We start from the raw sequence: 15,696 nt of genomic DNA on the forward strand, positions 1-15,696 counted from the left end.
TTTACGTGAAATACATATAATTTTAGTGGAAAAATGTCATGTGAAAAGTTCTGGTTTCAAAAGACTGATTATACTTGTTTAAAAACTCTCTACATAGATATATGAAGCGCATATATTTGTGTTGCATAAACAAACTACGGCTCTCTTTGGGTTCATACGTGACAAGAAGCTCCTTTTCCCTTTCTGGCAAATCTATCTACTCTGACTTTCTAAAATAAGCTGTAAACAGAACACTATGCCGTCAACTCTAAGGCAAGGAAGAGGCCTAAGAGAAACCACGATAAGAGAATGAACTGAACTGAAAACTGACAAGGCGACACTGAGGCCAGGAGACTCCAAGCGAGGAGGAAAGGCCAGCTTCTGCTCACGTGTCCTTTCTGTTACAACGAAACACAGCGGTTTCCCTTATTCCCTCAGCTCCGAGGTCAGAAGCTCAAATCCCTTCAGACAGGCAAAGACACCTGTGATGGGGCTGCTGTGCGAGAATAAGGAAGGGGGGCTGGCGGGGGCTGGAGTGAACCTGATGGTGCATTTGAACCTGAAAAGCGAACACCAGCTTTTCTCACTGGTCTTGCCAACCTCTGATCAGGTGTTAAGCGGACCTGAGGTGTCTAAGAATCCACTGCTGCCTTAAGGACCAAAACAACAGAAAGGAAAGGAAAGGCCAGGCAGAGACGAAGAACACCCTGCACCCAGTCTACCCAGGAACGGCAATACTGTTCATCAGTCCGCATCTTTAAGAAGAGCGCGCACAGCGAGACCAGCCCTGTGAGCGACGCGTGCAGCTCAGTCAGAGCCCCACCGGCTTCCCTCGACGCCGAGGACCCAGCACGAGCCCCAGTGCACTTACCTGAGGCGCACCCTCTTCGGCCTTTACTTGGTAATTTAATGAGGTCTGCTGCACGAAAAACACCGGGCTTAGAACACAAAGAACCAGGAATATTTCCAAAATGAACTTACGTGTCATCCCCATGGAAAGGTCTATCGTCTCGATCAGACGCCTGCCTCATTGCCTCTTTTTCTCGCTTCTTTTTTTCCTTCTTTTCTTTCTTTGAGAGCGTTCTCTTGAAGTTCTGGATAACACCTTCTTTTTCCTGCTTTTCAGGTCCGTTACTTTGAGCCTTCTGATAAAAGTAACATTATCACTACACTGGCTATGACACAGAATGACATAAAGCTATCTATGGCTTGGCTAACTTCACCTCATACACTGCGGCCAGAAACAGAGCCACTGGGGCAGGGGAAGGTCTGGGGTGAGAAACGTTCTTTGTCTTGATGGGCCGACAGTTACGTGAGTGTACTGATCAAAACGTACACATTCAAGATCTCATTTCACCGTGTGTAAATTGTATCTTAATTCAAAACTATAACCAAGGAAGCAAACACACAAGAAAATCCAAACCCAGTTAGAAAACTGGGGTTGGAATCACACCAGCTTATTTATTATTTTTAATAAATAAAAATCCAAATAATTTACATGAAGTAACTTAAATAAAAGGAAACTAATGAAAATACGGAAATAACTAAGTGTTTGAATCATCGTCTACTTTAAATATGTTTTAACTTCAAAAGAAATGTTAAGAGTAGCCCTAATAAACTGGCTTTTATGAAGCAAAGTTATAAGTACTGTGTTTGTGCAAAAACTTCTAATTTCTTTTCCAGATCTTACTTGTTTCCTTATTCTTAATTTATAACTTGGCCTGCCAGCAGATGACACAGAGACAGATTATTTTTATGTGACTTAATAGGTTGGCTGGTAAAGAATCAAGAAAAATAAAAGATTATCTTATTGGGAAAGAAAACTGCCTTCTGCTTTGAGAGCGAGCATCTCCGCTTCCTTGCAAGCTACCCCAGCACCCTCCTGTCATCCCGACCCCAGAAGAGTTCTACTACACAGCAAACAGGATCTGTGGCTCCGTGAAAAGGTACATCAGCTGAAATCATGGTGCAGAAACAAAATAAAACATGGACAGACACACACACACACACACACACACACACACACACACACACACACACACAAAGTATCCGTTCTTGTATCACATGTGTTCGCCACAACGGCAATAAAAGTCCCTGGAGCGCAGGAACAGGAACACAGAGGACATGACACAGACAATGTGAAAACTGCTGCCCTAAGTAAATAATGGTACTTTCCCCCCAGCCTGCTGGGGCACAAAATTAAATACAAGATTTTCCTCAAAATATTCTTAACCTCTGCATTTGCTATCACTTGTCAATACTGAATTCTAGTGTAAGAGGCCACTTGACTTAAAACAGAATTATAATTGTTTTAAAATTGTATCAATATTTCATAGTATTCCACATAAAAAGAACAGTAGCACAGGAATTCCAGACATCCTACTACCTGAGAAAGTTTTAGACTCACTGTATTTCATCATCCAAAGACACTCAAGGAAGTTTACTGATTTCTAACCTTACACATATAACATGAAAAAGGTCTTAAATATGCCTTATTAAGTTGTATCTAGAAGTTCACATATAAATAGGTTATTAAAGTTTTATTTTCCCTTCTGAGTCCTATTAAAACCTATTTTGACTTTATAATTTAGGGAAAAAAACCTGAAGCTGATTTGAACATTAAGTCTCTTAGGAACAAAAGCTTACATAACTCTTCTTTGAAAAGGAAGGAGTAATATTTTGGATTATTCAGTGACACAGAGGATGGAGCAGGGAGAAGCTGGGCTACTTTTAAATTATGTTCCAGGACGGGGGTAAAAGGGTAGTTCAGGAAGAGAAGCGAAACAGAGAATGAACCCCTCCAACACGACACGCGGTCAGACGCAGGCCAGGCACAGCACGGGCCAAGACCCAAGGCCTCACCTTAGCAGGCATGGCATCGTTCTCATTCTTAAGGACAAATCTGCCCTCTCGATCATCCTTATTCCAATTCAACTGCACAACAAGGGGTTTCTCGTCTATATCCAATCTTCTTTCTTCTTCACAACATGAAAAGAAAAAGAAATAAGCCGTGGTTAGCTAACGGCACTAGCCAATGCGACATTCTGATACACGATACATTTTATAGACAAACATACCTAATTCCCTTGATTATTTACGGGTAGGCTGAAGTGTAATTCACACTGTGAAGTTAGAGTTTCAATGACTAATTCAGTATTTTGGTGCTACTGTATGTGTACTAGCACATGTCCAATGCCAGACACGGACCAGGCACAGCTTCCTGGCAACATTTAGAATCTAACCCAGAAAATAAGAGAAATACACATGGACTAGAAAAAATTATAAGCAGGGCTTTGCCGTACGTTTGTTTCTATAAATCAAATTCCCTCACATACGACTGGAAAATACAGAAATAATGTTAATATCACACAGAAGTTCCACTGATTCATGGGATTTTTCTTCTCATGTTAATGTTAAGATGCTGTCAAGAAACGGCACCACCGCCATCAGTCTTCACTCTCCCTCCTCCCCCTGTACCTCTGATTCTCGTCTCCAAAACGCACACTCCTCGACCCGCACAGCCCCTCCCACCATGAAGCACCAGCCTTTTCTCTGTCGATGAAGTGCTATGTTAAGTGACTACTTCCTCCCTTACTAGAAACCTAACAAGCCTCATGGCAGCCCACTGAGGGCCCTACACAGCCTGACCACCTACTAGAAGCCGAGAGCTGGCAAGGATTACCCAGGTAAACGCACACAGGATGCACCACAACACGGGCAGCAAAGACAGGAAGCAGTGAGACCAGAGGGGGTGAATGACATTGGTACAGGAAACAAGTCAACGGGGCAAACTGAGAAGATAGTTTATAGAGGCTTTCAGTGAATATTATAGGTAAACAGCAGTGTTAATGATCAGAATACAGGAAAAAAATTCTAAGTCATTATTTTATCAACTGAAAATATGAGAAAAGAGTAGTAAGTCCCATATTGGATCAAGAAGTTCCAAATTCCTGCTGCAAAACCAAAATTACCAAGTTGTTCGTGTTGCAGAATCTTCACTAGATCAAAATCCCTCATGGCATGTTTTTTAGAGAACCAATCTTACGAACAATTAAGTCTAAATCATAAAACAAAAACAAGGTGAGCTGTTGTAAAGCATGCGTGCCTAACTACTGCATGCAAATATAATTAGGGCCCTGCTACAACTTCGTGACTTAAGGTATCTTCTGCCTTATGTTAGAAAAGCAGAATCCTTTTTACTTTTCCAGTTGATTTCACACAAGGAACCCTAACGCAGAGAAGGGCTGAGAGTGGCGTTTCCATGGTGCTGGGCCAGCGCTCTGGTTCACACAGCAGCTGCGGTGTCCAGCGGCTCACTGAGGAGCACGTTACATTTCCAGCGAAACGAGCTGCACCTGCCGGATGCTGCAGGAGCTGCTGGTTCCCACCAGGTTGCGCACTGTCCCACCAGGGTCACGTCGGGCTTTCCACGGCGCTGTAGAAACAAGCACTGCCCGCAAACCAATGTGAACAGGAAAGGAGGGCACTGCCCCCACCCAGGAGCTGGGCAGGGCCCAGGAGGCACACGTGCCCCGTCAGGGAGCAACTGTGGTTAAGAACGGGATGAAATTTTCAGTTTTCCTTTCATCTGATCTGTGCTGTTTTTTCACACATCCACCAAGCTGTTAAAGCATGAATCCTGATGAACGCGTCTGAATCTATGCAGTAAAATGAACTGTTAGGTATTTCCTTTGGCCTAGAGATGCCACTAAAACAATTACTGACACACTAAGGGCTCCGTGACCCGAAAGAGATTGAGAACCTGCACGCCAGGGTCTGCTCCTCTCTGAGACGCTGGCGGGGTATGAAGGTGCAGGAGGACACGGCCAGGCCAGCCTAGTGGTCACTGCAGGGGCGGGGGAAGATGGTGAACACTTCCTTCTTTACACACCTTCCTTGTGTTTTCATCCCTTACAAGTAACATATTTTACTTTTTAATTAAAAACAAATCTAGCAAAGAAAGTTTAAAGAAAAAATGTTCTTTAAAAAAAATCAAACCCATTCCATTTTTAGATCTCAAATCCCAATCTTAGATAGCATTTCAAAGACCTCACTTGGCAGCATTCAAATGACCCAATGGTGCAGCGAGAAGAGGGCTGAAAGTGAGAAATACTTTCTTCCTCTTTGTAACCTATTTAAAAAGATTCTAAGGTAAAAGGAGAATTCAACCTCAAAAAAACGTCCAAAATTGAGACCATCCACTATTGTCAAATTCAGTTTGGGTATTATTTATGTAGGTGATACCCTAGTAACCTTAAACGAGTGATAAACAAGTACAGCCTACCTAATATAATACTGGTAGCATTTGGTGACACCTGAATTCCACACACTACAAAAATTTCAGCCCAATTTCAAATGTACAAAGAAAGCTGTACTTTTGAAGATAAGAAAAATAAATTATGTTCCAACAGGTTTTGTGGCTGAAACTTAAAACAGGTATTCAAATTGGGCTTGTACTATATACAATCCTTTGTTTACTGCATTAACTGGAATTTGTTATTTTTTTTAAACAGGTGACTCAGTACTTCAAAAGCATTCATAAAAAATTTTATAAATTTCTACATTTCTAATCAGTTCAACTTCAATTGCCATGTGATATATAGGATACTTTCAGAAATTTCAAATCTTAAAACAAGGAGAAACTACTAACTACATAAGAGAGTTTCCTCAAGATGTCCTAATTGTTCCCAAAGAACGTTACTAAAAAAAAAAAAAAAAAAAAAAAAAAAAAAAGAACGTTACTGTTTCACATTACAAAAGTATTACAGCAAGCATGATAAAACACTGGGTTTTACTCATAAAATACTGTACTCATAAAACACTGGGTTATCGTTAATTGTAATATTATAACCTATGCAGAAGAGTTACATGAAATACTTCTCCAAAATTAAGCAGCCTACTGTACCATGAATGTATGTGACAGACCTGCTGGAGAATTTCAATTATGAAACGCTGTGCTACTTATCTTTGGAGAAGTGAGCACACGTAAAACTAATCTATTCATTCTAACTCCCAACAAATAAATGCACCTACTAGGAACTTATGAGGACATTTCGCAGACATACTCGAGTTTTGCCAACCCGTTAACTGCTTCCCCGGCCCCTCCAGAATAAGAAAGAGGGGGTCAGCAGTAAAGCAGGGCCCCCAAGCCCCGTCTGTGTCCACTGACCTCCGCTGACATGCACTTCGTACAGGGAGTACTTGGGTGATGACAACATCCGCATGTCAGGGCGGAATTTCTCAGCGAGCGTTTCCAGCACGTCCTGAGTGGTGGCGGTACTAGAGACCCGGATACATTTTGTTGCAAAGTTCCCAGCAGCTTTATCTTGAAAATAAAATCTCATCACTCCATGGAACTCCAAATCCTAAAAGGAAAACAAATGATACATTTTTGGAAAAACAACATCCTAAAATGATGTCTTCAAATTTAATTATGTGACTTGGGACAAGTTATTTACAATCTGTCTCCTTCTTACGTGTCTCAAGTATAAGGTAACGGCTGTGGAGCACCTGACGTCAGAGCCGTCAGCAAACGCCAGGCACACCTGGACAGGCATCGTTTTATCACGTCTTTATAACAACCAGTGAAGCAGATACTATGCCCAAACCCAATTCTCAAGATTTGGTCTTTAAAACTCACGGAGTTTGAGTATCTTGCTCAAGCAGTTGGTTACGCAGCAAATCCAGAATTAAACCCAGATCCACTGAACTTTGAAGTCCACACGCCTATCTGCCCGAGGTGCCAGCCCATCCCGAGATTACAAAGCCTAAATGAAGAGACCGTTCTAAAAGCAGAGGGGAGATGTTAACCCCAATCCTACCAGGAATGTGAAGAATGGAAACTCAACGTTCGCGGAATGTAATTGTAAGTAATTTTCACTATGAACTACTTGCCCCAAATCAACAGACACAATTTAGATTTTTCTTAAAACCTTACTTCTAGAGAAAAATTCGACAGAATGTCAACCAAAGACTACTTCAAGCAGGCTGAAGCCCATGTGACTGTGGAAGGCTCCTTCCCATGGCTTCCTTTTTTTTTTTCTTTTCAATCAATTACGAGATGGTTATTCAGGCCCTTTGCTATCACTGTAAAAATAAGACTCAGCAGTTCACATCCCACAGACTGGGAACCATCGCATCAAAGAGAATCTGTGTTTGTTTGGCAGGTTACACTTTATCTGGGGATGTAAGAGAGTGAGGTCCAGGGTTCCCGTGCACCCCATTACTCCCATGAACACAGAACAAAGCACAGCTCCCCGCCAACTCCTGAGGAGCACTTGTGACCCGACCCCGAGGTTCTGTGCTCAGCCTCCTGCAGCAAAAAGCCTCGGCCGGGCTGCTCTTCAACGGCCGCCTTTCTCTCCCCGCCACGTCTGACACATGGAGTCTCTCCACCTCCAAATGTATCCAGAATCCATCCAAAACCTTGTCAAAACCCAGTCGGATAAATCAGTCCTCGCTTTCTTCCTCGCAGTGGCTTTCGCTCTCAGACGTCAAGTTTCTCCTGCAGCTCAGAGACCATCACAGTCAAGCTTCTGCCCACGTCCCAGTCCAGTAGCCTAACCTTCACTGAAAATTATGAACTGGGAAGTATTTATCTGAAGAAAAGGCAGGCAAATCGAATATTATTGATAGAATGGGGTTAATGGTGTAACCATTCGAAAGTTAAACCGGAAAAACGAGACCATAAGGCACGTTTCTAGCAACGAAGCTTTTACTGTGCTCGCCCAGACCCTGCCCACTGGGCCACCCGCCCTCCCTGTTCCCCCTGCCCCGGGGAGAAACACAGGTAAGTGAGCATGTGTGTCAGAAGAACACCACTGAACCACAGACTCTGGGATGAAGCAGGACCACGGTTACGGGGTGAGAGCTGAGAAAGCTTAATGAATTAGGAGTCTTCTTTGTCTGGCCTGGGTCAAGCAGCAAAAAAAATTAGGCTGATATCCTTTAAAAATAAATATCTCCATCTCCATGTTAGTCTGGCAACCCTAAAGGCCGTAAGTAAGGATGCACGGGAGAGATGCCCTCAACTCAGAATCTGTACGCAGGTTCGGGTCAACGCCAGGAACAGCCAAGGCCTCCTCAGCACGCATCTGCCCCAGGCACGGTGCTCAACACTCTCCACATGGCTCCCCTGGCCCCAGCCCCGGGAAGTCACTCAGGGATCCCCATTCCAGGTTTCACTCTTCCTGCCGACCAACCTCCTCCACAGGCCCCTGAGGCAGCACTTCAGAAAACAACACTTCGTCTGGAAACCTGGTCACACACTGAAGTTTTTATTATGGGAGTCACATTTTTATCCCAGAATTCCGCTCCTTTCACCACCGCCGCCCTGAAATCATCTTTACGCTGCACCCAGCAGTCTCCTCTGAAGGCCCACCCTTACACCTCTCTAGATTACCCTCCGTAGCACTCAATCGTTTTGATAACTGGGTTGTTCTAAATACATCATTTGTGATGAGAATAAAACAGCTAGATACACCTACAGGTCCCGAAAGACACGAAAGCACCAGCTTCTCTGAGAACGGCCAACAAGTAATTCCCAACTACCAGACATTGAAGGAACAGAGGCAGCATCTGTGGCTGAGAGGGGCTGCCCACCCCAGCTGGGCAAGAACAAAGGAAAGCATCTAGAACTAGATGGAGGCAAGCCTGGAGACAGCCCCCCGTATCCTTGGTCACCCTCATCAAAGTCCCTCACGTACAGATTACTACCCTTTATAGGTACAAAGAAAACTACAAATATTAACCCTCCATTATTGATGTGTTTCAGCTACTGATCTTACATAAAATGTTGAGATAAAAGATTTTTTCTTAAATAGAGTAAACCCAGGGTTACAGATACAGGTCTCCAGCAAGCAACAGCTGTCTACAGAGAAGTAATAATATTTCTATTGATGTTTTTAAAGAAAAAATTCTCCAGGTCTGTCGAGCCTAAATAAAGTAGCCAATAAAAACGACCTTTGATTTGATTTCATTTGCACTAAATAAGTATTAATAAATAACTATTAATTAGTTTGCCTGGTGACCTTGACATCACACAGAACATGTGAGTAGAGTCGTCACTGGGGTGGTCCCTTAATGAATGAACACATTAGCGTTCTGTTCGATCATTCAGCTAATTTTGGCTGGTGTGAGTAAGTCCACAGAATTTTATCAAACCTGAGAAGACTGCTAAAATCAAGTTCCTGCACCTAAAAACTGGGCATGTAGTGACCAAACTAACACACAGTAATAACTAACTAATATATATGAGTGTCTACCACGTGCCAGATACTGACGGTTCAGCATTTAATTCCCCAAACTAAGGGTTAGGTACTACCATCAGCCCCACTGCACAGGGGAAAAAAGAAAAAGGAGGTCCAGAGAGGCTAAGCACATGAGCTACAATCACACAGCCACCAAGTGGCGGGCTGCAGGCACCAGAGGAGCCCCAGAAGAAACAAGTGGACAGCTGAGTAACTGAGAGCGAAGGTTCAGAGGGGCTGGAGACCTGGACAGCACGTGCTCAGCTGCAGGTGCCCTCATGGCCCCCACTCCCCACAGAGCCCAGCCCGGCGCAGGGGGACACCCGGGGGAGGCACAGCAGGGCACAGGAGAGCAGGCACCCCTGAGGGAGTCTTCATCACCCACGTGAGCTCGGATGCCCTCAACTATAAAGTGGAGGCGCCAGCAGTGCCTGGGCCCCTTCCTAAGGTGACTTCCTCTCGGCCGCTCCACAGACGGCAGCTCTTCTGAGATGAGGAGCTTTCATTCACAGTCCAGGTCCTCCCTCGGTCTCCAATGCTTCACACATAAAAATCAAAACACATTTGAGTCAAAACTTCCAGCAACAATGTCTGATGCCTCCAGCTATGGTTGTCTGTTCTCACCTGATCAGAACTCTGAAAAACAAAACTTTACACTTGCAATCAGTAGCCAGCTGGAATTCTGATGCTGCTGCAGCCAACACGGCCGTAATTTTATAAAGGCAAACATTTCCTTAAAAAAGACTCCTCCCCTCCTTAGTGCTGGTTACACCTATCACCCAAGATAAAACAGCATTTAAAATAAAAGCACTAGGACGTCCCTGGTGGCGCAGTGGTTAAGAATCCACCTGCCAATGCAGGGGACACGGGTTCAAGCCCTGGTCTAGGAAGATCCCACATGCCACGGAGCAACTAAGCCCGTGAGCCACAACTACTGAGCCCGCGAGCCACAACTACTGAGCCTGCGAGCCACAACTACTGAGGCTGCGAGCCACAACTACTGAGCCCGCGAGCCAGAACTACTGAAGCCCGCACACCTAGAGCCCGTGACCCACAACTACTGAGCCTACATGCCACAACAACTGAAACCCGGGCACCTAGAGCCCATGCTCCGCAACAGGAGAAGCCACCGCCATGAGAAGCCCGCGCACTGCAACAAAGAGTAGCCCCCGCTCGCCGCAACTACAGAAAGCCCTCATGCAGCAACGAAGACGCAACGCGGCTAAGAATAAATAAATCAATAAAAGACTTGACCTTAAAAAAAAAATCTTTAAAATAAAAGCACTGCTGCAGGGCCTCCCTTATCTGGGTGAAGTGCTGCCTGCTGGCAGCGAGTTTTCAGGGAGAAACTTCTGTCTGGAGCTGGCGGGACAGTAACCAAGCCCCTCTCGTCACCTGCGTACTGCATATCCACCACAACAGCTCAGTGCAGAGGGAAGGAAAAGACAATATAACCATCACTTGGTTCCTTTCCTTGACTTACTTTTCCTGACAGGAAAACACCTTTCTTTTTTTCCTGAAGGTATATACTCACCTTTACATAAAGTGAGAAACACGATCACTGACGAATTCTACAACAGAAATGCAACACTGCTTGGGGCTGTGTTAACCACTCTGAAACAAAAGCATTTTCATGTTTATCAGAAAGAATGCAACAGACAAAAAAAAGAGAGAGAGAAGGCTTCTTATGGAATTACACACTAAAGAGTCAAAGCAAGGAACCACGAGTTAAAGATGGAGACTTGCTTTTCAATATTTTATCAATATCTCATTAGTGAATGAAACTGATAACCAATCGGCCTTCTTATCCAAACGAGCAGAAACTCACCACAGCAACCCCCAATCTCCTCTGGCTCAAGCTAATCAGAACGACTTGCTCTAAAGCTTAAACAGGGCAACCAGGCTCCACTCACGTTTCTTCTCCTCACTTTCAGCAGTTATTTGAAATCCACGTCTTAGCCTGTAGCACAACAATGCTACCTGCAAACAGGTAATCAGCTTCCCAACCCCCATGGAGGGCACAGCCACTGACAGGACCACCACTTTATCACACACACACACACACACACACACACACACACACACACACACACACACACACACACACACACACACACACACACACACCCCACTACATAAACCATCAACAGCACAACCGCCATCTGACTCACGTTGTTAAAAACAGAAGTAACATTTCAATGTCAACAGGTTAGGTAGAGAATGGAAGAAATACTTGAATATGGGTTTCTGCAATCTTACTTGTATAAACACTATCTTTTAAACTTGTATGAACTATTTTTTAAACCAGTACTTCAAGAATACTTTTTAAAATTATATGCATTTCATTACCTAAAACTTTTGCAAGACAAATACTCCTGAAAGCTTAAAAGAACTATCTGGAAAGTACCTTCACCCACTTCTGCCCATGGCAATCATTTCTGTTTCATCACCCGGCCTCCGCAGGGCTCCGTCACTCTGTGTGACATAAACTGGCCTACAGGCACACCTCACTGTACTGCACTTCACAGATGCTGCGGTTTTTACAAATTGAAGATCTGAGGCAACCCTGCGCTGTCAGATGATGAATGGTTAGCAATTTTTAGCAATAAACTCTTTTTTAATGAAGGTATGTACATTGTTTTTTCAGACATAATGCTACTGTGCACTTAACAGACTACAGGATCATGTAAACATAACTTTCATATGCAACCGGAAACCAACACAAATCCGTGTGCCTCGCTTTACTGTGGCATCTGGAACGGAACACACCATGTCTGCAGCGAGCCTGAGTCGTCATCTGAGAGCAGCTGCTCTGACCCAGCAATCCCCACCCAGCAACAGTTTATACCTGCACACGTCTAACTGGTCTTTATAATAAAATGACTCCAATACATCTTTCTGTCTGAAAATAAAGGCAGAATCTCTAACACATCACAATGCACACCTGTTGGATGCGAGCCAACTACTGTTCTCCTAACATCTTGAGGCTAGGTTACCAAAGCTGAGGAAGACCAAGTTCACTGAAAATGGGAAAAAGTCATCTTTCAGGATAAAAGTTCTCTGGACTAAAAAACTGATCGAAAACACACACGTCCCACAGAGAGAACACACGCAGATCGCCCCTTTAATGAACTCTAGCAAAAATCCATCCAGTATCCAACCATGTCAACATTATAAATAAGACAATTCTCTGCCAGAAAACACAGGCTGCCATGAAAACCAATCGGCCAACATTTTTTTTTTTTAAAGGCCACAGTAATCACTGCCAACATCACCTACTTAACACCTGCCCGCTCACAACACAGAACGAGGAGCCATGAAGTCTGCCGGCTCCCAGGCAAGTTCCATCTGTGCTTCCCTGTGAGCCTCCATCGGACCCGGAACTCTACCCGCCCTCAGTCAGCATCATAACGGGATCAAAAGGTCAACGTCTTCCCCACGGTCCTCTTAGAATTTTTAATCTGTATCTGAATACCTACCACACAACATACATTGGGGAAGCGAAAGATATGACGACTTGAAGAACACATTAAACCCACATGAGCGAAGAGCAATAATCACAAATGTGATTAAAGACCATCTTTATTTCTACTGTAACCTTTAAGTACTGCACTTGTACAAATGTAAAGTGCAGCACAGAGGTAAACGAAACAGCCCTCAAAGCCACCTCTCTAGGCGGGGGTCTACCCAACTTTGCCATGGATCCTTCGGCAGTCTGGCGAAGCCTATGCAACTCTTCTCAGAATAAAAATGATAAATGGGGCTTCCCTGGTGGCGCAGTGATTGAGAGTCCGCCTGCCGATGCAGGGGACGGGTTCGTGCCCCGGTCTGGGAGGATCCCACATGCCGCGGAGCGGCTGGGCCCGTGAGCCATGGCCGCTGAGCCTGCGCGTCCGGAGCCTGTGCTCCGCAACGGGAGAGGCCACGACAGTGAAGGGCCCACATACCGAAAAAAAAAAATGTTAAATGCATAAAATAAAATACAAAGGATTGCAAAGTGAACAATTACATTAAAATACAATTATTAAAATATTTTTAAAACCTGTGACATAGTAATATGAGTATTCTTTATTAACATTAAATAAGGCCTAGATTTTATTTTATGCATTTAAAATTTTAGAACTCCAATTTTGAAGTAGATATGAGATTAAACTCATAAATGAAGAAAATGCTAAATTTCAGTTAGAGGCTAATAAAACTTACTGAAAATTAAGATGTACTTATTTTCTCACCCACGTTGAAAGATCCCATGGGATGTATTCATAGACCTCAAGTTAAGAACGCCGTGGAACATCTCCAGTGATAACAAACGCACCATCCAGCCAAGCAACGGATGCTTTCTTTGTGCAGCTCGACAGCTAGAAAGTACCGCCTTATACAAAAGCAAGATTCATCTCACGTCGCTTTGCCAACTGCTTAACTTTGCCTGTTGGTATCATTGAGACCTGTATTCAAACCGTGGTTTATGAATGATCATTCTTTTCCATTCACTGATGACGTGAAGCAGGGCAGAGTAGATTTCCCAGGCACCATGCGCTCTGGGCTAGGAGACTTCAGCTCCAGGCGCGGTCCTGTGCACGCCCTGGGCTCCTAGGAAAAAGGCAGTTCTTTCTTACTACCGGTCACGGTAAATGGGTTTAGATGGAGAAAAGGGCTTCTGACGTTTTGGGCTGGATTGATTCCTTGCTGTGGGAGCTGTGCTGTGCTCTGCGGGCTGCCTAGAACATCCCTGGCCTCTATCTACCGGATGCCAGCAGCACCCACCCAGCTGTGACAACCAAAATTGCCTCCAGATACCTGCACAGACTCCCCAGGGGATAAAACTGTCCCGGTGGGGACCCATGACTCAGAATAAGCCTGGAACCTCTTCAACCTCGCATTCTAATTCCCATTCAACCAAGTCTTCTCCTCCCTGGGACATAATCTCAGACCCACTTACTACTGTGTTCACTTCTCTCCTGAGCACATTCATGTTCTAGCCTCTGAGCCTCAAATAGTTCCCAGACTTGATCACAGAACTCCAGGTGTGTCTAACCAGCTGCAAATATACTGCTAATGCTAATATCATACCTGTAATTAATGCAATTTAAGATGACATTAGCTTGTTGGAGAGCACCTAATACTACTGTTTCACAGGAGGTTCCAGTAAAATGACAAGTCTTGAGTCACTGCCCCATTAGTCCACCCAGGAACCTTTCTCCAGCTTGGCACTAATTTGTTAAGCAACAGCCTTTGGGTAAAACTAATCACCCGGTTCCTAATTCATCTCACTGCACTTAGATCCAGCCCTTAAACAGAAGAACAGGATGAAAGACACTGTTGAATTCCTTGATTAAAGTCCAGACACATCATGACTAATGCATTTCCTTGATCTACAAATCTGGCAGCCCTACTCTCTCTCTCTCACTCAGGCATACACACAAAGTGACATCACTGTATCCACTGAGTCAGGCTGGTTCCTGTGAATGGGATTACATAGCTTTCCAACCCCAAGATTCAGCTTCCTTTTCAGTCCTACCACAATCACAGAGAGCATTTCTATGAATAGTTTAAGTTCATCTCTACAGTGTTAGTGTAAATAGTTTACACATTGCTTTTAAAACTTGTGTAATAAATAAATATCCTCATGGAAACCCACACTTTAAAAATTATAGATGTCGGGGCTTCCCTGGTGGCGCAGTGGTTGAGAGTCCGCCTGCCGATGCAGGGGACACGGGTTCGTGCCCCGGTCCGGGAAGATCCCACGTGCCGCAGAGCGGCTGGGCCCGTGAGCCATGGCCGCTGGGCCTGTGCGTCCGGAGCCTGTGCTCCACAACGGGAGAGGCCACAACAGTGAGAGGCCCACGTACAGCAAAAAAAAAAAAAAAAAAAAAAATTATAGATGTCATCATAAGGCAATTTAAGAAATGTTAATAAACTTGTCTACATAAAAATAAACTTGATGGGACTTCCCTGGTGGCACAGTGGTTAAGAATCCGCCTGCCAATGCAGGGGACATGGGTTCAAGCCCTGGTCCAGGAAGATTCCCACATGCCGTGGAGCAACTAAGCCCGTGCGCCACAACTACTGAAGCCCGCGCACCTAGAGCCCACGCTCTGCAACAAGAGAAGCCACTGCAATGAGAAGCCTGCGCACCACAACAAAGAGTAGCCCCTGCTCACCGCACCTAGAGAAAGCCCACATGCAGCAACGAAGACCCAACGCAGCCAAAAATAAAAATGAATTTTAAAAAAACCCAACAACTTGAATTTAGCAAAAAAAAAAAAAGGCACACAATAAGTGAAGTCCAAAGACCAGTGACACACTGGGGAAAAAGCATTTCGAACTTACATGACAGAAAGAAATATAATGTAGTATATAAAAAGTCTCTAAAATTTGAGAAGAAAAACATAAATAACCCATTTTAAAATGGGTAAAACAAGCCTCAACAGTTACTTCACAAAGAAGTGAATATGACTCAAGTATAAAA

General features: G+C 44.2%; 1 protein-coding gene across 12 annotated transcripts in view; it reads right to left on the minus strand.

Moving 5' to 3' along the window:
- Nucleotides 1–15,696, minus strand: part of AFDN (afadin, adherens junction formation factor) — a 138,756-nt gene that overhangs the window by 91,959 nt on the left and 31,101 nt on the right. For 6 of the 12 annotated variants that reach the window (XM_060029641.1, XM_060029637.1, XM_060029634.1 and 3 more), the window contains exons 2-4: nt 6,149–6,344; nt 2,842–2,957; nt 961–1,124 (exon numbers count right to left, since the gene is read on the minus strand). In XM_060029641.1, coding sequence (XP_059885624.1) covers nt 961–1,124; nt 2,842–2,957; nt 6,149–6,344 — 476 coding nt within the window. The remainder of the gene's footprint in view (nt 1–960; nt 1,125–2,841; nt 2,958–6,148; nt 6,345–15,696) is intronic. The other 6 variants (XM_060029645.1, XM_060029644.1, XM_060029635.1 and 3 more) reach the window with 3 other exon arrangements.

This window comes from Delphinus delphis, chromosome 14 (genome assembly GCF_949987515.2).
Source record: "Delphinus delphis chromosome 14, mDelDel1.2, whole genome shotgun sequence".
NCBI lineage: Eukaryota > Metazoa > Chordata > Mammalia > Artiodactyla > Delphinidae > Delphinus > Delphinus delphis.